The sequence below is a fragment of the Lynx rufus genome, unplaced genomic scaffold, assembly GCF_022079265.1.
Source record: "Lynx rufus isolate CCGP_SWC_20201006 ecotype Redwood Valley unplaced genomic scaffold, mLynRuf1.p SCAF_17, whole genome shotgun sequence".
NCBI classification, from domain to species: domain Eukaryota; kingdom Metazoa; phylum Chordata; class Mammalia; order Carnivora; family Felidae; genus Lynx; species Lynx rufus.
The window spans coordinates 35,128,450-35,151,679 of record NW_025814831.1 but is presented as its reverse complement, the minus strand read 5'-3'; the positions used below and the strand labels follow the sequence as shown (position 1 = coordinate 35,151,679).

At 40.9% G+C, this 23,230-nt stretch overlaps 1 protein-coding gene across 1 annotated transcript; it reads right to left on the bottom strand.

Moving 5' to 3' along the window:
• Positions 1 to 687: 687 nt before the first annotated feature.
• On the bottom strand, positions 688 to 22,913 carry ATP6V1D (ATPase H+ transporting V1 subunit D). Its single transcript, XM_047079484.1, has 9 exons — positions 22,757 to 22,913; positions 18,011 to 18,128; positions 8,665 to 8,744; positions 6,572 to 6,639; positions 5,602 to 5,646; positions 4,365 to 4,468; positions 3,705 to 3,771; positions 2,294 to 2,372; positions 688 to 1,354 (listed from the first exon to the last, which is right to left on the bottom strand). The coding sequence occupies exons 1-9, from the start codon at positions 22,795 to 22,797 to the stop codon at positions 1,213 to 1,215; spliced, it is 744 nt and encodes a 247-aa protein (XP_046935440.1). The 5' UTR covers positions 22,798 to 22,913; the 3' UTR covers positions 688 to 1,212.
• Positions 22,914 to 23,230: the final 317 nt, after the last annotated feature.

Here is a 23,230-nt window from a genome sequence, read left to right as displayed (position 1 = left end):
AATTACTGAAGCTCCTTGTGCCTCAAAGTTTTCTGTGAAAAGTGGCGTTAAAATAAGTATCTCTTTATGGTTGTTGTGACAAGATAAATAAAACACTTAAAACAGTTGGCACACAACCAAGATTATTTTATAGCAGGTATTAAATGTTTGCAAGATTACTTGGTACTTTAAAAAGCCTTGGCTGTGCTATCAATGGACTTAAATACTCATAAGCCTAGTGTTAACAATTTCACTAAAAACTCTCCCACAGCCAGTCACCTCAGACAGTGGGTACAAGAAAGCCTGAGTAATCATGGATGGCTCACACCAAATCAAACAGCACCAAAAACCTCGGTCTGCTTCTAACAGAGCCACTCAAATGCCTCATTTTCCTATGTGGAAGACAGCAAGTTGTTATAGTTTAGAAGATAAAAAGTTACCACCTGAGAGTAAGAAACAAGGTATTTTTTCTTAGATGAGAAAATATTAATGACCCCCCTTAACTCACTCATATTTATGAGTACCCCAAAATTCAACAGTCCTCTCAGTAAGTTTATCAGTAAAGCACTTCATATGAAGAGGGGATAAAGGGAGGCTATCCACCTCCTGCATGTCTGCAGAGAAAACGCTTTAGGTAACAATCCCATGTGCCAATCTGAGCAGAACGTGACTGATTTTAGCAGTAAATTTCTTAAATAAAGGAACAACTCATTTTTAAATCATTTTACTGTTTACACCATAGTCACATTAAAATTGGCAGAACTCCCATGACAGACAAGACAGAGACCTGTCATGCAAGGAAAAATAGTGAAGGTTTCGTAAAGCTTGAGAGAAGTACCACGGTAACACAAGGATGGCTGCAGCAATCTCAGGCAGCAGGTAAGAACAAAGGGTGCTACAGTGACAGCTGGCCTGAGGCCACTGCTGTTTCCTAAGGGGAATTTCCTAATATGCTTGGTAAGCAGAGCACTTGTAACAGATGTAAACAGAATAGGGTACCATTTCTGCAGAGTAAATTCTACAGGTTCCTGGGCAAGGTCTACAAATCTCACATGATATAAATGGTTGCTGAATTAGGATTTTGCAAAGGCAGCCCCATAACCAACATCCTGGGAAATGTTACCACCAGTGAAATTCTTAGCCCAAAAAATAAATAGCCACACGTACCAAACCTACACACCGTGAATTAAAATGGTGCCATGTTAGGGCTTATGAAAGAACCAGAGCAGGAAACTATTCAAACAAAAGATCCTCATCCTTCTCTTCAGCCAAAAGATTAGCAGGCTCCATCACCTCTCCAGCTGCCCTCCGCTGTTCCAAGTCCTTCTCTGATTTTTCCTTGAGAATCTTTTTCTTCTCTTGGATTTTCTTTAACCTGTGAAACGAGGGGATTTTCTGAACATGGTTTCAGTTCTAAGTAGATGTGATTTCTTCTAGTTTTGTAACAATTACATCTACAAACTAGAAAACTTTCATTTTTAGTGATTTATAACCCATTTTTAAAGTATTTGAGGTAGAACATAGACATTTTAAGCTAGTAACAGACTTCAAAAGTTCCTATCCCAGACTGAATAAACTTTGAAATCCGCCCCTTAATAATGGAACAGCGTTTGAGCATTCAGACATTTAATAAAATTTTGGATCATTCCATCTGGATCACTACAACCCTGAAATGTCACTGAAGGACAGAAACACAATAACCTCTTATAATTAAGATTATAAATCATACTCAGATGCTACTCAAGATCCAAGAAGGCCACATCCTTCCTGAATACTTGCCTTCACCTGTCTCCCACTTCTCGGAAGCTGGCACACTGACCCCTGTGTACTATACCTATTGAGGATCTGCTGTCCCTACAAGGCCTAACTGTTGATAACCAACTCAGGTAGATGCATCATTTCTGAGGACTGTGCTAATCCTCTAATGGTGTCATTTATCTAATTACATAATGCCCCCCAGTACTTTATACTTTCTCCTGGAGCATGTTCACTATGCAATACATAAATGTTAACTGATTAATTCCAGTTTCTTTTTATGTGGGAGACACCTGATCTAAATTAGGATTTCATTTTAAAGAATAATCAAGTCTATCAATAGTTTCTCCTAAGGGCCTTTCTAGAGTGCCACATTTTAAGTATATGCAAAACTCAGCATACATTAGTCTCCATAGCCTTATGCCAATATTAGGTCTTGCTTCTCATTTATCACAATAAAATACAGGCTGTGCTAATTCTAAAGAACGTAAGCCAACATGTCTCTGAGAAAATCTAGCGTTTGGAATATGAAAACAAAAAATGACCGATTCCAACAAACCTATAGAACTCTTCTCGCTCTCTCTCATCCAGCTCTGTGATGATATAAGCAAGGGTACGTTCGATCCGGGGAATGATGACTAGGGTTTAAAAAAATAGATATGTGTATATATATATGTGTATAAATATATATATATATATATATATGAGAACTTCAAACCTTTTTTCAAACTGCCAGTGCTCATCTGTATAATAGATACTTTTTCTAATTGTAAAATTAATGTACATTTAATACAGGAAAGTTGGAAAACAAAAAAAATAAAGTATAATCCAACCACCCTAAAATAACTACTGTAAATATTTTGGTATATACCTTTCTAGTGTCCTTTCTATAGACCAATAACACTGAATCACAATATACACAACACTGAATATACTGGATTTATATGAATATGTAACACAACCACAGATGCTAGTTTAAACAGAACACCAATCCACTGTAAAAAAGTAAATCATCAGGGATACCAGGGTCAGGAGATCAAGCCCCATGTCAGGCTCCATGCACAGCATGTGCTGTGCATGGAGCCTGCTTGGGATTCTCTCTCTCCCTCTGCCCCTCTTTCTAACTCGCACTCTTAAAAAAAAAAAAAATTAAGATAAAAAGTAGATCATCAAGCAAAGAGCATGCACTAAGTTGTAGAGTTTTACGGTAGTCATAAGGTGCTATTTTACATAGAATTTGCCTATCTGCTTCTAAAAACTGAACTGACTGAAGAGTTGGAACGATTTATAACCTTACCCATTTTGTTTTGCTTGCAATTCCACTGACAAAGCCTGGCACTAGCAACCAGCCAGGAAATGTGTGTGGAGTTTTGAAAAATGAGATAACCTCATCTTTAACACCAAAAGACCAAAATAAGTTCTGTGCTGTTCAAAATCTATTCCTTTCTTACCTTAAAATTGAGCATTTCTTTAATGAAAACGGAGTTCTTTGAACGGAAAGTATTGTGCCAACATTAAGTGTAGTTTTAGAACAATAAGAGATGGAAAAAAAAATGCATCAAATGGGAAAATTTTTAGGAATCAAGAAGAGCAGGACACAAAGCTTACAGGAAAAGGGATTTAAAGTTAAATATTTAATGTGTTCAAAAGATTACTGAATCACTGGAAAGAACTAGAGAAAACACTAGAGCTCTTGAAAAATAGTTTTGCCCTTTATTCATAACCAGGAATGAATAAAACACTTCAGAACTTTTAACTTCCCATTCCATTGTGTAACTCACCCCCAAATCATAAACATACTTCTATCAAAGCACTTAGTAACACTTTACTGCTGACTCATGGCCCTTCCCACTGTGGGGGCAAGGTCTTATTCACCTTGTGATCAGTGCTGGATTCCCAGCAGTTACATAACAAATGTGGAGGTATGGACAAGCGGGTGAACAAAGAGCCTCACAGAAGCTTACACTCACCATGTTCAATGGCATTTACACGCCTGTTGGTTATCTTAATAGCTTCATCCAAAGTAACAAAGGAAGTCTAAAATAAGAGAACAAATAATGTAAGCATGAAGTCTTCCTAATCATGTCCTGTTCACTTGGCTTCACTCAGACTGCACTTGTAGAGAACATTTGGAAACCAAGACTACTTTTCAATCTGCTTAAACAGGAAAATTCTTGTGAGATTGCCACAGAGCTAACACTATTTCTATGCTATTCTAATTTGTTCACTTCAGATTTGCCTAATGTTATAAAAGTGGCAAGGGGAAAGAATCAGGCACTATTACATAGATCTACATTAACTGGTCACAAAAGGGAAAAAATAGCTTTCATGCATAAACTAGGTTATATTTACATTTAAATCCAGTATCCACTGTTGCTGTTCTCACCTACACAAGAGTGAAACTATACCATTGCACACACATTTTGTTAGTAGTAAGAAGTAGACACAAAGCTACAGAAGCCATCATTTAAGGAATCAAAACATCCCTGGCTTTTTTTTACATAAAGTCACGGAAACAGTTTAAAGCAGTAAGTGCAGGATGTGTGGATTCAAGACCTGAAGCTTCCCCTCTCGGCTCTCAGCTCTCAGCTCTCAAACCGAAGCAGGTCTCTAGTTCTCCTGCTACTGACCTGAAGTGAAGCCAGTTCCACCAGTAATTCCACTGCTTTGGCATAATTCCTCTTTAATTTAGCCAATTGTTCCCCACCTCTGGCTAAACCAGTCAGTTCATAACCTGAAAGAACCAGTTAGGCAACACTTGTAGGTAGACGTAAATAATCTTCCCGATAAATTTCCCAAAACGAAGTCAGAATAATACTAACCAAGAAGAAACAAATTCACTAACCCCTGTTAAATGGAAACATTAAGTACCCATCCTACTCCCTAGGCATGCTGAACAGTGAACATGTTTGTTTTGATGTGAAGTTTTAAGCATTTAAGTTTTTATTTAAATTCAGGTTAGTTACCATACAGTGTAATATTTGTTTCAGGCATACAATACAGTGATTCAACACTTCCATATAATACCCGGTACTCATCACAAATGTACTCCTTAATCCCCATCACCATCACCTATGTAACCCATCCCCCACCCAGCTCCTCTCTGGTAGCCATCAGTTTGTTCTCCAGAGTTCAGACTTAACAGTGAACATACTTTTCTCCCCAAGGAAGCTATTCTAAATATAACTATAGAAGAAGCTTTTAACCAACCTTCACTTTATTCACATTGTGCCCATCCCCTTGTATCATATGGCCTGATGCCTGCCCATAGTACAGTAACTCTCCATTAACAAGTGACTCTCTAGGATGCTCCATTTCTTTATTCAAGCTGTACTAAATATCCTCTGTGAGCCAATGAAAGAATAGTACCCAAAACTGTTGTTTCTACGAAGAAAAGTTGATTACTTTGAAAAGACTCAACAAAGATGTGTTACTACCCAAAAAATGCTATCAAATTAGGAAATTCTAATACAATTGTAAAAAAAATTGAGGCTGAGCTATAAAATCTAGGAAGATTCAGCAGAGAGTCTAAAACCTTAAAGAAATTCAAACTGGAAATTATAAACAATGCATTATGGGTGCAGTTTATGCAGAAAGACAACACAGAAGTCTTTTTTTAATAGCAAATGACTGTATATTTAAGTATATCTAGGTGGAAATAAAACATTTTAAGACATCACAATGTTTTAAGACCCCTGCCATAACACTTTAACTAACCATCGTCCCAATTGTACCAGATGAGAAGGCTGCTAACACACTGGAGCCACTAAAATCAAAGAAGGTCTATCTAGCACCATTTTCCAGAAAAAAGTTTAAAGAGGAACCTGGAGAATCCAGAGACACAGACTACCCAAGTTTCACACTTACTGTCAGTTCCTTCATGGTAATGTTCGAACACTGGCAAAGTAACCCCTGTTAAATACAAAACGTGTGAATTACAAACATGCCCTTGAAGTACTGTTTCTTAATCACCACTCTTCCCCTGTGTTTCTTTTTCAGCAAATACTCAAAAGTCAAGAGACTGTCTGGAACTGGAACTGGTTTCAATAAATGAACTTAGGAACTTGCTATCTTAAGCGTTCATTCCTATTTAATAATCAAATTATCCTGAGTCATAAGAGATCTGTCACAATTTTCTTCCTTTCAGTTTTGAGGTATACATAAAATGCAGGAAAAAAACTGCACATATTTTACACATACATTTTGATGAATTTAGATACCTGGGTACACCCATGATACCATCACCACAATCAAGGCAATCAACCCATCTATCACCTCCAAAAGATTTATTGTGTCCCTTTTCGTGTGTGTTAAGAACACTCAACACAAGATCTACCCTAAGTTTTTAGGTACACAACACTGCATTGTTAACTATAGGCACTATGTTGTACAGCAGATCTCTGGAACTTATTTATCTTGTGTAACTAACTTTATAGCTATTGAACAGCTCCCCATTTCCCCCACCCCCATCCTCTGGCAATGGTTTCAACATGTAAAGCCAATAAACTTGTTCTAAGTAGAAGAGATTAGTTAGGACATGAAGATCTTGCTGTATGAACACATTAGTTTTTAAATGTCATTTTTTTCTTGGGGCACCTCAGTCAGTTAAGCGTCCGACTTCGTCTCAGGACATGATCTCGCAGTTCATGGGTTTGAGCCCCACATCAGGCTCTATGCTGACAGCTCAGAGCCTGGAGCCTGCTTTGGACTCTCAGTCTACCTCTCTCTCTCTCTCTCTGCCCCTCTCCCACTCGTGCTGTCTCAAAAATAAAAACATTAAAAAAATAAATAAACGTCATCTTTTCTTCCCAGGCATGCTAAAGGGTTGAAAAGTTACCTGCTACATTATCTTTCTTAGCTCGAATCTTCACTTGGGCTTTATTTACATTTTGAATTACTGTGGTGCTGCAGAAAGAGAAAAGGCCATGATTTAGTTGAGATTTTAGAGTGAGAAAACTACAGAGACCGATCAGGTAATTTCAACAAGGATGAGATAGCACAATTAAGTATGTTCCGAGAATGGTCTTTCCAGAAAAAGAAAAAAAAAAAAAAAAAAAAATCACTGCTGCCAGAAGAGGGCCTCAGAGAGTAAAGAATGAACAATTTTTCAAAACATTAAGGGGGAAAAAAAAGTTACAGAGGGGGAGGGAGGCAAACCATAAGAGACTCTTAAATACTGAGAACAAACTGAGGGTTGATGGGGGTGGGGGAGAGGGGAAAATGGAGGAGGGCACTTGTTGGGATGAGCACTGGGTGTTGTATGGAAATCAATTTGACAACAAATTATATTTAATATAAAAAAATTAACCATAAGAAAATAACAAAAAATTATTTTAAAGTACATGGATTGAGTTTTCAGTCAGGCATGTGGTGCCAGAAAGGTGATTTAAGGGCTTTTATTCAGCTAATGTAATTTAGAGAAAATTCGTTCCTTCTAACCTTCTAGATTTGGCTAAGCAGGACTTTAATTCCTTTAACCTGGAACCTAACTTCCATCTGGTTTTGTCTGACTCCCCAGTTTGTTCTTATAGTGTTTTCACCATAACCACCCTAAAACACATTCACATTCCACTCATACTACTGATTCCCTGTCTCTGCTAGAAAAGTCAATGCAAGGTGCTGTCCCACAAACACTGGCAAAATTAAAGTCCATCTCTTCACAAAAGGCCTTCTGCCCCTGAGGCTGTAAGACCTGCCCATTAGGTAATGCTCCTGGATAACACAAACTAAGAATGGAGACACTGTGTCATTGGGTAAAGACAACAAAAATGAAAAACCCTGAAAATTTCCACCTCTGCCCCCAAATAGCCATTTGCCTTCAGGAAGGCACTGAATTTATTTTTTTTTTTTTTTAAATTTTTTTTTTCAACGTTTATTTATTTTTGGGACAGAGAGAGACAGAGCATGAACGGGGGAGGGGCAGAGAGAGAGGGAGACACAGAATCGGAAACAGGCTCCAGGCTCCGAGCCGTCAGCACAGAGCCCGACGCGGGGCTCGAACTCACGGACCGCAAGATCGTGACCTGGCTGAAGTCGGATGCTTAACCGACTGCGCCACCCAGGCGCCCCAGGAAGGCACTGAATTTAAATGAGGAATAACAATGCTTGCCTGGTTTACCTCACAAGGTTATTTGGGGAGAATCATACAATGTAACTGGCAAAACCCCCTTTGTAAAACAAAAACATTTTATATTCTTTGTAAAGCATGTACTGATGTGACGAAGGCCTTAGAGAATTTATGCCCTTTAACAACCAATTCCATTCTCAAACTTATCCTAAGGAAGTAATTCTACAGAAACAAAAAAATATATATACATGAAGATGTTTACAGCATCTTTTCTAATATTCAAAAAATCTGAAAATCAACCCAAAAGTCCACCATTAGAAATGGTTAATAAATTATGTACATTTAGAGAAAGGTTATACAGCTATGTAAAAACCAGGAAAAATTTTCATGATACAATGTTAAATGAAAACAGACTAGGGGCGCCTGGGTGGCTCAGTCGGTTAAGCGGCCGACTTCGGCTCAGGTCATGATCTCGTGGTCTGTGAGTTCGAGGCCCACGTCGGGCTCTGTGCTGACGGCTCAGAGCCTGGAGCCTGCTTCTGATTCTGTGTCTCCCTCTCTCTGACCCTCCCCCGTTCATGCTCTGTCTCTGTCTCAAAAATAAAGAAACGTTAAAAAAAAAAATTTATAAAAAAAAAAGAAAACTATAAAATGTTAAGTACACTGTGCCTCCAACTGTGTAACAGACACATGTGGATGATAATAAAGGCACTAGTGTTAGGGTGACAGAGTAGTAGCAACGAACACTTGCACCCCCATCGTTTGTCTTTATTGCTTCTATGGTTTTCATTAAGAACAGCTTTGAAGTGAAATTATGAACATGAAAGCACTTTGATTTTTCAAAACACCCCATTAAGTCTTACCTGAAGTCCCCTGCCGTGAACTTGGCCTCTGCAAGTGAAAAGGCAGCTTCTCTCATCACTTCACCCATCAACATTTTAGTCTGGAAAAGCATAAACCAACAACTGATCCAACCAAGTTTATTACAAGGAAAAAAACATCAAAATTACATTTCTTTAATAACCAGTATTTTATGCCAGGTGCGTGCCTAAAATAATGACTTGATAACAAAAATATCCAATTTTGTTTTAACAGTTTTGGTTATGGTCAGTTAATAGTGTTACAAAACCATACAGTTTATAATTAAAACATCAGAATAATGACATTAAGAAATAGAATATGATCTTTACTGAAGGACCAATCTTATTCCTGAATGAGTTCATGCCAATTTGCTCACTGCAATGCAGTCAAAATCTTAATGGCATAGTGGCTTTAATATAAACCTGAAATATTTAATGTTTGGGGCGCCTGGGTGGCTCAGTCGGTTAAGTGGCCGACTTCGGCTCAGGTCATGATCTCGCGGTGAGTTCGAGCCCCGCGTCAGGCTCTGTGCTGACAGCTCAGAGCCTGGAGCCTGTTTCAGATTCTGTGTCTCCCTCTCTCTCTGACCCTCCCCCGTTCATGCTGTCTCTCCCTGTCTCAAAAATAAATAAATGTTAAAAAAAAAAATTAAAAAAAAAAAAGAAATATTTAATGTTTGAGAATATTCAATAACCTTTTTTAAAAAAAAGTTAGGGCAGATGGGCAGAGTTGCTAAGTATTAAAAATGTATAGCTACACAGGTGCCTAAGTGGCTCAGTCAGTTTAGCATCTGACTTCAGCTCAGGTCATGATCTCACAATTTGTGGGTTTGAGCCCTGCAATGGGCTCTGTGCTGACAGCTCAGAGCCTGGAGCCTGCTTCAGATTCTGTGTCCCCCTTTGTCTCTGCCCCCTCCCCCCCTTGCACTCAGTTTCTTGCTCAAAAAATAAACATTAGAAAAATTGTTTTTAATGGGGTGCCTGGGTGGCTCAGTGGGTTAAGCGTCCGACTTCAGCTCAGGTCATGATCACAAGGTTTGTGAGCTTGAGCCCCACGTCAGGCTCTGTGCTGTCAGTTCTGAGCCTGGAGCTTGCTTCGGATTCTGTGTCTCCCTCTCTCTGCCCCTCCCCCACTCATGCTTGGTCTCTCAAAAAATGAGTAAACGCTAAAAAAAAAAAATTTTTTTTAATTTTTTAAAAAGGTATACCTACAATAAGGAAATTCATTCGATATGGGAAAAATAAGACAATGAAACAGAACAGTACTCAGAAAGAGCCGCAAGCCTATATGGGAATTTGGTAACAAAGAGACCATTCAACTGGCCACCCACTTACAAAATGATAAAGCTAAATCCCTACCTCTTCACATCTCTCTCACTCACACACACACACACACACACACACACACACACTCTCTCTCTCTCCAGAAGTCATTAGTTTCAAAAAAAACTATAAAGCATAGAACATTTTCTTAATCTTTTTAAAAGGGCCTTTCTAAGCATTATGTATAACCCAAGTACTATGTTAAAAAGAAAAAAAAAGACTTCACCAAACAAGAAATATTTTTTAAAAAGGCTAGGAGAAAATATTTTTGGCATTTTACACACTAACCAGACTATTGTAGAACTTCTACAAAAAGATATTCACCAAGAAAATCAAATTACCAGTAAACATGAAAAGATGCTCAACCTGACAATCAAAAGTAGTGCAAATTAAAAGATACCAATTTTAGTCCCATAGATTGGCAACAAATAAAAAAGATTACTAATACCCAGTTATGATGAATTTGAGAGAATAGGTGCTCTCATAATCATTTGACAGGAATGTAAATTAGTATAACAACTTGGAAAACAATTTGACAGTTATCCATCAAAAATTTAAATGAATAGATCCTTGAGATTCTAAGATTCTCCAGAGAAATGCCAGTACATATACTGTCAGAAGGTGGAGAAGGGACAGTCAAGCATCTTCCAGGCTAAGACGACACTCTGAGACCGAAACCCAATGCAAGGCACTGCAGACCATTTACAGTTTTATGCAGGGAGGGACCAACAATCCAGGCAGCTATGTGGCGATCTCTGCCAAGTCTGGATCATAAACCCCCAGCTTTTATAGAGGGGGTGGGGGGTATGGTGGGGAGATCACAAGGGAGTTACCTAAAGTGATACCCTCTGTGCACCAGCCATCTCTACCAGTTGCCAAGCGAAGTCATTGCGCAGCATGAACAAGATGGAGCACTGACAAATGGGAGTCAGTGCTGTCAGCATTACTACACACTACCCTCAACATCTTTATGGCCCGTATAACCTTTACACACCATTCTTCCACAATGACCCTACGGACAGGTATTGGGAGGGGACTTGCATCTCTATACCACAGCAGCAACAACAGATCTGTACAACCAAAGAAAATACTTAGAACTACAATTTCCCAGCAACGCTTTCTGCAGACCCAGCAGTCAGAGCAATTTCAACTTCAGCGTAAGTGGTGGCCTATGACAAGAAGACGTTTCCAGACACAATAGAAACATTAACGATGCAAGGTTAAGGGCAGTAAGAAATGTTTTACAGGCAACAGGTGTGGCAAATCTTCATTCATAAACAACAGGGTAGTGGTTTGGGCCCCATGAGCTAAGAACACCCCTGGCTTAGGTATTTTCCCTGGGAAAAGACCCCATGTATTTTGCCCCTTAGTATCATCAAAGGGTGTACCTATATTGTACAGGGGCATTTCGGTTTGCACTAACAACCCTACCTCAATACCAAGCATCAGAAATTCAGAAGCAGTTATTTGCATGTGCTGGGCCCTGACCAATGCATAATAAAGGGTTAGGACTACTACTGGATGGGAGGCTGTGGCCCCAAGGGATTAGGATACCAAGCCACCTGGAGGAGGCATTCCAAGTTTATTTCCAATGAACTAAAGTCTTACCACGTGGGAGGTCTTGTAGCAATCACAAAAGGAGGCCCTCCTCCCCCAACAGACCATGGGTCTCCAGATAACACCTGCACAAGAGCTGCAAACTGCATGGGTGTTGCTGGTGAGGTGTTCATATGTAGATGTCTGTCTTGCTATGGGCATAGCTTTAAGGAGATGAATTGCTGGTTAGTCTTGGAGACCATCCTTTCAGGGATCCACCCGTGATAAAGTCTTTAATGTGCTATTAGCCCATTCATCCTTTCAATTAGGCCTGCAACAGTGAGGCTGTATGGCAGGTGGGAAGTCCATAATATACCCAGGTCTCTGCCCATTTTTGGATATCATGGCCAGTAAAATGTGTCCCTTGATCACTGAGTAGGGGGTGTTTGTACATGCTCTCCAGTTTTGTTAATCTGTTACAGTTGCAGCCTGATTAGCTCTTTTTATAGGCTAAGGCTTGTACAAGTCCTGTGCAAGTGTCCACACAGGTCTGTACATATTTGTGCCCTCCCAATACTGGCAAAGGGCTTATGTAATAGATCTGCCAGTGAGAAACAGAGTTTATAGTCCACCCAATACACCCCAGGGTGTGGCATATGGTCCATCGCTTGAGATGGCACTGGGGGCAGTTCTTGTCAGCAGCTTGTAGACTGAGTATTTTACAGAAAAATGTAATCTCATTTCTCAGGTACTTTTGGGACCTCAGTGTCCTGATTTATGATGGACCCATTCTGCTACATCAGACAGGGTCAGCATTTTCTCCAGCTGAAGGGCTCATACCCAGACTAGAGCATTTGCCTCAGGATTGCCTGGTAGTGTGGATGGGGAGTGAGCAGGGACATATGCCATACTTGGATGGCTGTTCGATGGCTGCACTGGGCTTAAAGCATACTACCCAAACATCTTCTCACAGTTCTACTTTCCACAGGGGTCTATTTAATATAGCCCAGCCTTCTTTGTGCCATCATTGCATCTATGTTGTCAACCTTTACAACACTGCCCAGCTGTCAGCAGCCAAATTGATAGGCACTGGCTCATGTGTCAATACAATCCATACCATTTTCAATTCTGCCCACTGACTTTGATTAGTTCCTTCAAACCAAAGTACATCAGAATCCAGCTGGATGGCAGAGGAATGCCAAATAGGCAAGTTTCCCCAGCAACAGCCATCAGTATACTATGCACCTGCTGGAGATGAGCCTACCTGTTCCCTTACTGGGGGCGGGGAGGAAGCATAAAGTCAGACAATTCTGAAGTTGGGCAGGGTCGATTTAAGTGACCAGCCCTAGTACCAGGTGCAGCTCAGGAGAGAGGAGGTTCCTCCTCTGTAGATAAGCATGCCATTTCTGTAAGGTGCTTACCTGGGCACAGGCACTCTTAGGTTTGCTGAACATGTCTGTCCTTAGTTCATCCTCCTACCAGCAGAGAGGTTCGTACCATCACAGGCAAATCAGCACTCAGGCCTTCCATCTGCTGCAGTGCAAGATATATAACTAATACCTGTGCTTCCATGGGATTCTACCTGGCTTCTGTTTCCTTCCATAATTGAAGCCACAGAATCCTAACAGGATCCGTTTCCCATTTCATCCATCCCACAAGCCCCAACCAAACCCTTCTAGACATGAATTTACATCTAATTCACAAGTCACAGCTGGCATTAATATCCCCAAGGTCTGTACTTGTTTTACTGTCATTTTTTAGGATAGCCTCTTGTTGGTTCGCACCCCAATCTCATTAGCTTCCCCTCCTAACCAAGGCATATAAAAGGTCTTAATGTCTGCCCTATCACTAGACAGGCAATAAGTAGTCTTCAGTAACCCAGTAAACCAACAAAAAGCCTATAATTCCTTTACCGTTTTAGGGACTAGGAAGGTTTACATTTTATCAATGACCACCTGTGGCATCACTGGTCTTACACAAACTGATGATGCCCGGGAACTTTACTGATTAACCCAGTCTTTGGATTTGTTGGTATTTACCTCTCACCCTCAAGACTTCACACCTGGAATGAGGTGGCTGCTTGAGACAGGGAGGATAAATCATCATAAGTTAACATAATACTGACATGATGATAAAGCACCATCTCTTCTGAAAATATTCATTTTTTCAAATCTCTGGCTACCATCCTGTGACAAACAGAGGGACTAAGGAGATACCCTTGGGCAACACCTGGAAGGTCACTCGGGTTCCACACGAAGGGAAATTGGTCTTGGGATTCACATCCTAATGAATGCTGGAAAAGGCATCAGACAAGTCTAGCAGGTAATGATAAGTCTTAATGGATGCCATGATTTCCCCTAACAATAAGGCTGTATTAGGTATCATGGCATGGATGAGCAGAGTAATTTTACTGAGTTCCCTATAATCTACTGTCATTTGCCAGGTCCCATTAAATTTCATTATAGGCCAAACGAACTACTGAATGGGCTTTGAGCAGGCCTGATTACCTCCACCTTTTCTAATTCTTTAATGGTGGCAATCTCATCATGCCCCCCCCTAATAAGTAGCTCATATCATTTTATGTTTATTACTCTTTAGAAACCAGCAGCTGTATAGGTGCGCATTTTGCCATGACCCACAACAAGTTTCACTACTTGGATACACAACTGAATCCACTTGTCGTTGTTAGATTCAGATCCTGCAGAACATTGATGCCCAAAATACTCAGAAATGTGGGAGATATGCACTAGAAAACAACAGGCAGGAAGCCTGCAATCTGTAAGTAAAGACTAGTTTGCAGAACTTTGATAATCTGCCCCACATAAATACCTACTGCCTTTACTCTTCCCCCAAATTTCAAGGGGTTTCCGTAAGTGTGCATTCAGCTCCAGTGTCTATTAGAGCTGGTAGTCTGTAAGTGCAAGACCAATAAATGGTTAATTCAACATGCAGCCTCTGTTTGCCCCCTACTGCAAGCAATGTTAGCATAATCCCTAGTCTCTAGGGGTAAGGTGTATCCACTCCCAAAATTCCTGTTAGCAGAGGTGCTCTGGGGAACACACCTGGTTTTCTTGAGCTTTCCTCCAAGGGAATAAACTGCTTTCCCTTAAGCAATGTCTTCCATAGGCTTACCAAGACCAAACTGGGCTGTGCAGATTTTCTCTCCGGGATCTATATAAAATTAGATCTTGGCAATAATTTTTGAGAGACCTTGATGGACCCCCTCTCTGCCATTTTATCATTGGCAGGACCTTTTGTTTTCCCATTTTTCAACCTATTTCCCTTATGACAGATTCTTCTGGTTTGACTTAAGTCAGCCACCATAGTAGCTACTATAGAAAATGGGTTGATTAACCAAAGGGACAAGAACAGATACTAAGTCCCATATCATGCCCCTGGGGCTGACTGTAATATAAGGTCTTCAATACCAGAGAAAAATAATTCTTTGTTGAGGCCTCTAAAATGCTAGGCATAAATGGCAGGTTTCATTCCCAGTTCACGTATAATTCTTGTAGTTCTTGCATAGAGATCAGGGAATATCCCCTTTGCTAGGCCAAGTTTTTTTTTTAATTCCCATTATGTTTCAGTTTTTATTAATGGTTGGCTCACCGTCACAGTCACAAGTTCAGCACACTGGTATGTAACGCATTATTTATTCTCTAATTTGTTTATTCATTACTATATATAGAATATATACATATATAATTAAAGCTGAATTGGGTCCCCATGAGGTATATGTTGAAGTCCTAACCCCGGTTAAAATGAGGCCTTTAGGCTGGAATCTAATTCAATCTGACGTCCTTTTAATAAGAACATTACAACACACAGAGAGACACCACAGAGGAAAAACCATGTGAGGACACAGCCATCTGCAAGCCAGAGACAGGCTTCAGTTAGGCCAAGTTATCTTAATACTAGCATTTATCCAGTCAAATTAGCTAAGTGCCCATGATTCTCACCTAGGACTGTGGCATGTATTTGTCACAAGGCAGGTTGAGCAGGGACTGAGGCCATTTTTGACGTCCCAAACCTCCACCAGAACACCATCTTCCCCAGTATCCCACAGTCCCAACACTCAAGCTGCCACCCCTTTTTCGGCCCTCCTTCTTAAAGTGGCTGACTGGCTCCACTACGTCAGGGGCAGAATATTCCCTCACAGTCGTTTCCTGAGCATGGGAATTTCTTCTGCTCATCCTCAGGCAAACAAGCAGCCTGGGGCTCTGTTCCAACCAAAGGGCATGCCTATAAATCATCTTCCCCCTCTAGGAAAACATCCTCCTCATCAGAGCCATTACCCCAGGGATCGCAGGCCTCAGGACGCCAACTCTCCTGAGACCTCACAGTTCTCCCTTTAGTGCGAGGTAGTGGGCACTCACCCTCCTCCGCCCACCACCAACGGCCATCATTCCCAAGTGCCCCACCCCCCCAACCCCGCTGCTGGATTCCTCCGGACAGAACAACCCCAGGGGAAGAACGTGCTGCTCCCACATCCTCTTACAAAGCCAATGCCACCTCTCCGGTCCGTTCCAAATCCCTCTCTACTCCCAACTCTCCCTCCATGGCACCTCACAACACACAGACCAACTGCCAAGCCACCGCCACAACTGCTATTCCACTCTCCCTTCTCCTTTCCTCCCCCTCTCCCGGTTTCAGGCAGACTATACACCAACCCCTTGGCCATTTTCAGGGCACCCCCGCACTCACACACCCGGCCAAGTCTCCCCACGTGGCGGTGGCTAGCCAGCTCAGGCTCCCCCCACCCCTGGCCCCTAGACCAGGCTAGCTTCACTTTCAGTTTCCTGGCTGGCTTGCCGGCTGGTAGAAGATGGAGGAGGGACACTGAGAAGGCACTCAGAAAAACAATGCAAGCCTCTCAGAACCGGTTACACCCTTTTACTCACAGTAACTTACCGACTGGGGGGGATCAGGAAGCCTAACGACCCAAAGAGCTACTGCCCGCCAAGCCTGGCCCATAATCCCCTGCTTTTATAGAGCAAGGGGCATGGTGGAGTGGTTACAGGATAATTACCTAAAGTGGCACCTTCTGTGCACCAACCACCCCATTAGTTACCTCGAGCAGCTCCTCCAACCACCTCTACTACTTACCTAAAGTGGCACTTTCTGTGTGCCAGCCATCTCTACTAGTTACCTAAAGTGGCGCCCTCTGTGGGCCACTTTAGGAAAGATCAAGACAAGCCTTCCCACATTCTGGTTACGGCAAACATTAACCTCCATGGAGCCTGGAACACATAGCCCCAAAGTCATAGTGCAGGCATGAACAAGATGGAGGGCCAAAGATGGAGTCAGTGTTGTCAGTACTCTTACACATACACAAAAGGATTTAAGAGTACCCTCCCCCACAAAATAGTAAAACTACACATTCATCAACAGGAAAACGGCTAAATTCCATTGTCCATTCAATGGAGTACCATGCAGCTGCTATAAAGAAAAAGGAAAATCTATGCACTGATGTAGATAGCTGTCCAAACTCTGCCAGGGGGAGCAGCCAGGAAACGTTATTGAATTATATAACAATTGCATGTCTGTTGCTAAAAACATCATGAAAGACAGACAGGGAGACTGAAAGACTAAAAATGAGTGTCATGAAGAACTCCTCTGGGAAATGAAACAAGGGTAGTTAGGTAGGGGAAGAGGAGTCACTTTCACTTTTTAAATATACTTCCATATTCACATAGCAATTACCCAAAAAGCAATGAATTGAAACATACTATGGGCCAGCAATGTTCTAGGGACAAGAAAGTCTCTGCTCTCAAGGAACTAACCAACCAAACAAGAAAATATGCAGTAATACATACTACAACTAAAATAAGGAAATGTGACAGAAGTAAATATGGTGGTCACTTCTGATTAGGAAATGAGGGATGGCCTCTCTGAAGAGACCAGAATGGCCAGAGGAGCAAATCACAAGAAGTTCTGAGGAAAGAACATTTCAGGCAGAAGAAACAGCTACTGAAAAGGTCCTGGAGGAAGATGGTAGGGAGAATATTCCAAATGAGATCAGAGAGGCAGGCAGGGGCCAGATGGGATCAAGTGGGGCTTTGCAGGCAAGAGTAATGAGTTTGAATTTTATTAAGTAATCTGAAACTTGTTACAGTGATAATGGTATTTTTACTTTTGAGAGAAAAAAAATTAGGGGCAGCTGGTGGCTCAGTCAGTTGGGTGTCCGACTTCAGCTCAGGTCACGATCTCACAGTTCGTGGGTTCGAGCCCCGCGTTGGGCTCTGCGCAGACAGCTCAAAGCCTGGAGCCTGCTTCAGTTCTGTGTCTCCCTCTCTCTCTGCCCCTCCCCTGCTCACACTCTGTCTCTCTCTCTCAAAAATAAATAAACACACAAAAAAAATTTTTTTAAATAATAAAAAGACAAAATTTTAAATTAAAATAACTTAAAGAAAAATTTAAATGCCAATAGCCATGCTAGATTTTCCTTAGATACCTCTAAAGTATCTGTTCTAAAAACAGTTCATTCTACCTCTATTATCTTCTTTAGGATCTGTCGAAATCGAAGAGTTAAGGCATCAGATTTTTTCTTCAGGAGGTTTCGACCTGTCTGTGCTCCTTTTAATCGAGCCTTCATGATGGTCTGTGCCCTACACAAACAAAGTTAGAGACATTTATTCACACTGTTTAAAAGACATACAAATATCTCCCCAATACAGTGTTAAAATCATGCTTCATTCTTTGATGTCATGAGAATAAGAATATATAGCACTTGTGCTGAGTTACAATTAATTGGTTTCTCAATACTGTAGATTTCCACCCTCAGCATTCCATAAATAAGAAGTTCATTTATTTAAAACAGAAACAATTCTTTAACCAATATCTGGAATTAGTTATTAAATTATGATAAAATTTATCAGGAGTTCTATCTTATAATGCCACCATAGTTAAAATATTAATTTGATTTGTAAGTTAAAATAATATCTGTGTTTCCATTACACATGTATTAAGCATTTAAAAAAAAATCTGTCCACTAATAAATATCATAATTTGAAATGCACTTACCTCAGGACCAACAATTCCACTTTGAGGAATTTATCCTACAGATTTACTCCCACATATACACAAAAATATACACAAGGTTAAGGATGAGTACTCCAGCCTTATATGTAATAGCAAAAGGGTGGATATTAGTGTCCCATAAATCATGGTTCTTCCAAGGGAATGTTATGCAGTCATAAAAAAAAATAAGAGGAGGGTAGATCTACATATGCTCCCTATTTTATATTCTCTTACTCAAACAAAATAAGGGATAAATATGCTTATTTTGATACAGAGAATAGTTCTAGAAAAGATTCACAGAAACTGATAAGTTTCCTTTGGGAAATGGGACTGAGTGAAAAAAAAAATGGATTACTTTTTACTATTATATTTATATTCCTTTGAACCTTTTGAGTTTTATACCACAACCATTTATTACTTTTTCTATTAAAAGTGTGGCACTAATGTTTTCATATCATCAGTCAAAATCCTACCAGCAATCATTTTATTAATTTATAAATGATTCTAGGAAACAATGACACATGTAAGTAAAGACTTCTGAGAAGTGGCAAACTACTGAAGTCTCCTTACCTCCTTATTCCAATCTTTTCCTATCAGAAATCCCAATACAAGTCAAGAAAGTAATAGCAGAAATTGACATTTCTGTCCTTCCTACCCTATGCCAGGTAAAATTTAATTTTTAAAAAAAGTGGGTAATACAATTTAACAATATGTTGTATAATGCTGATAAAATGATTTGTATAAGGGGATATAATTTCATATTACCAGTGTTGTAACAAACTGCAAAGTATCATGTATTAATGGACTTTTGGGTAAATTCCTAGATTTTACTCATCTTTTACCATAGGGGAAATGTTACTGAGATAATTCTATAGCTGGAAGAAACTTTAAACATTATCTTGAAAATGAGACTTAGAAAAACGAAACACTTTCTCACTCTAGGTGAAAAAAATAAACAGACTGAAACAGATTTCTGACTCCAGTGCCTTGTCCAAGGCTCAAATCAAGGCTCAAACCTAGTCCCACTGTATCCCAACCACATGCCACGCTGCCTATTAGAAACAGCATCAGCCGGGGCGGGGGATGCCTGCGTGTCTCAGTAGGTTGAGAGCCGCCAGACTTCGGCTCAGGTCATGGTCTCACCTCACGGTTCATGGGTTCGAGCCCCGCATCAGGCTCTGTGCTGACAGCTCGGGGGCTGCTTCAGATTCTGTCTCCCTCTCTCTCTCTCTGCCCCTTCTCGACTCTCTCTCTCAAAAATAAATGTTAAAAAAAAATTAAAAAAAAAAAAAAGAAACAGCATCAGATGAACAGTTCTCTCTTTGAAAACTATCAGTGGCTGACTTTGTACTGACTGGCCTCGCTGAAGGTCTAAGCAAAGCTGGTTCAGTTTCCAGCCTGAGCTGGAGCTATCCTCCCCAATGTGTACATTTAACATATCATATTGTTGACACTAAGGACCAGAATTTGAGCTCGAAGGGTTGGATCAAATTTAAGTCAAATCCCAGTACTGCAGATTCCAGCAAGTTTATTGTAAAAAAGATAATCTGGTTGATAAAACTGAATTTACCATGCTAATTTTAATTTCCTCCCAGCTAATGGCACTTCTATGAAACAGACAAATTTTAATTCTTGAGATTTGAAGAGTGACTTGCCCAAGGACTTATGGCCAGTATGTCATAAAACCTGTAAGATGCAAGTATCTGACACAGAAGTCACGAAAGTATTTTCTATCCTAGCTCTTAAAACACATATTCTTTTAGAAGTTTCAGAGCCACTTGACCATAGGAAAAATGTATGACCTTCATCTAGAATGATGACTGTTTTCAGCTGAATCAAACGCATCTGACTGCATGACAAAATACCCACTGCTAAGCCTTAGGGAAAATATTTAGAGAAGCAGTTACTTCCTGCACCTGATTTTCCTCTCAATCAGCAAGCTGAGTGCTCTTAAATAGCAGTTTTCACCTTTTGGAACCTATTAGTCTTCCTGTATAAGCCCAAAGAAGTTTATTTTCACTTTAGTCTCAAAGTAAAAACAAAACAAAAATGCTAACATTCTGACTACTATCAAAGATAAACACAGCCAGACATTAAAATGGTGAAAACAGAATTTGTTCAGTAACCACTAACAGTGGGAGAAAGAGCTGAGCTCCATTCTGATTTGTGCAGAAGTGGTTGGGTATTTCAAAGGAATAAGGGAGAGGACTAAGAGCAGCCTCAAGAAGGGTCACAGAACTGAAAAATTACCAAGGGTTAGTCAGTAAAAATGACTTTAGGCAAGCTGTGTCTACTAGCTGGCAATCATGATGTTAGGATTCTATCCTCCCACAGAGACTGGCAGACAGAGGCCCTATCCTTCCTAATATCTATGTTTCAAAGAAATGGCTTTCAGGTCCTTGAGAAAGGGACTTCTAAGTTGTAGAATAGACATATACATCTCAAAAAGAAAAGAAAGGATTCATAATTGTAAGCTACTTTTACTGAATGCCTTAAGAAAGGGAAGTCAGGAGCCTATTGTCAAGTATTGGATCATGGCATCTGGGTGGCTCAGTTGGTTAAGCGTCTGACTTTGGCTTGGGTTAGTATCTTGCAGTGCATGAGTTCGAGACCCGCATCAGGCTCTGTGCTGGCCGCTCAGAGCCTGGAATCTGCTTTGGGTTCTGTGTCTCCCTCTCTCTCTGCCCCTCCCCCTCTTGCTCTCTGTCTCTCTAAAAAAAAAAAAAAAAAAAAAAGAAGAAAAGAAAAAAAAAGTACTGGATAGAACAAACAATAAATTCTCCTGGAAGCACTGAGCTTTCTCAGGCAGCCATGTTGATGGCCTTAGGCCATGCTAGAATTTGGTGGTCTCTCAGCACAGACATTTATTTGGTAAGACTCAAACTCAAGTACTGGGAGTTCTGCAGATCTCACTACTTCAAAGTAGCCTTGATCCTGACCTATTTTACAAGCAGTGCCTTTCTCCACAATGGGCTTGCTTCCCACCTAATACAAATATCTACTAGAAAATCAGCAGGTAAAGGTAAAAAATAACAAAATCCCAAAACGCTTTCATTTCATTAAGAACTGCAGCCACCCTGGAAAGAAATCTAGGAGTGAGTTTGAATATAATTCTTTTATTTTAAGCATTCTCAGATTCTCTAAGAAAAAGATCAAGATGAAGAAAAAGAACAGAACACCCCCAAAGAAATAGGACCACAATCTAAAGATCTAAATGTCAGAGGCAAACCTGATTTCCTGCTCCTTGCTGGAAAAAACAAACAAACAAGACAAAAGGAAGTGGAAGAAGAGAGAGAAAATAACAATCTATACTTTCCACACATTGTTAGGCACATTTGAGAAAACTACAAAACCTTTTACAACTGTTCAAACACTTACGGCTTTTTCTCCTGCCAAAGAATTCAGACAAAAGAGAAAGGCAGGCCACAACTGGGCAGATTCCAAGGCATAGGTTCACTCAAGGAACATTTTTTGTAGACTTTCTATTGATTAATTATTAAGACACTCTTCTCCTGGAGAAAGCTCACAGTCCAGGAGGAAAGATATGTAAACAAATATCCACTTTACAGTGTGATGGGTGGTATTAACAGACGTCTGAACAAGGGGCAATGGTGATGAAGCAAAAAAAGAGTGCCTGGGAAACTCAGGGATATCTTCCAGCCGCAGGTGACATTTCATGGGATCTTAGAAAATGAGAAAAGGGATCCAAGATCGAATCTGACGTCCACGCTAGTGCAATTCGATTCAACACCCAATTTGGCCTAGAAGCCTCTTCTATGTGCTTACCACAGTAAACTTCCCTTCTCAAAGTATTTATGAAAGCTCGCTGGCCTGTCCATCTCTCCGCTAAACTGTAAGCTCCCTAAGGCAAAACTGGCGACGATTCATAGTTCTATAAACCCAGTGCCCAGCTCAATAAGGGAATATGGAACGAATGGCTCGATTAATGAATAAAGACTGCGGACCTCCATAAAAACCAGCAGTTCGGACAGACTGTTCCTACGGCTTGGGATCTGTCCAGTCTGGTTCCCTCAAAGGAATATGTGAGGGGGTCATCAGGAAGCGTCGTCCCAGACTCACGAAAAGGTACGGGGTGAGCTCAGGATCTACCCAGGAAACAATGAACCTCCCTGCTAGTCCAGGGTATGGAGGGGTCGCTGCTCCGAACAGGCGTTCATGAACCTATGAATGCTGTTCGACCCGTTCTTTTACTTACATGCGCGAGGGAAAGATTTCAATTCGGTCTTTGCCCGACATTCTGACGATGATAGTTCGGTTCGAGTCTGGGCCGGGCTATCGTGGCTGCAACACCCACAGCCACAGGGACCTCCTCTACGGGAGTCAGCTGGTTGTATCACCTGACCTCCTCGCGTTGCTAAGTGGCAGCCGGGATTCTTACAAACGCATTCTTAACTTCCGCTTCCTGTTGTCACTTGGCGGGGGCGGTTGGGGAGGACAAAAAAAAAAAAAAAAAAAAAATAAGGCGATGCCCGGATGTTGAGGCCTCGCCCCCTCCACCCCCGAACCGCCCCTCACTTCCGGTTCGCCTCCTAGCCCCTCCCCCTCCCCCTCCCAGGAGGCTGAGTAAGGCTTTGCACGCGCGAGGTGAAAGAACAGGGGAGGAGTACACTCCTTCTCTTCCTCCACTTTTCGTCTTTGGTCACAGCGCCACCTCATGGTTGACAGAAGC

Bases quoted from the DNA above. Each gene is read 5' to 3' on its own strand.
- ATP6V1D (XM_047079484.1), bottom strand. From the start codon at position 22,797: ATGTCGGGCAAAGACCGAATTGAAATCTTTCCCTCGCGCAT. The intron at 8,745-18,010 runs GTAGAATGAACT...ATGCTTTTCCAG, and splicing joins TCCTAAAGAAGATAATAGAG to ACTAAAATGTTGATGGGTGA. The intron at 2,373-3,704 runs GTGAGTGTAAGC...TTTAAACCCTAG, and splicing joins TGTAAATGCCATTGAACATG to TCATCATTCCCCGGATCGAA.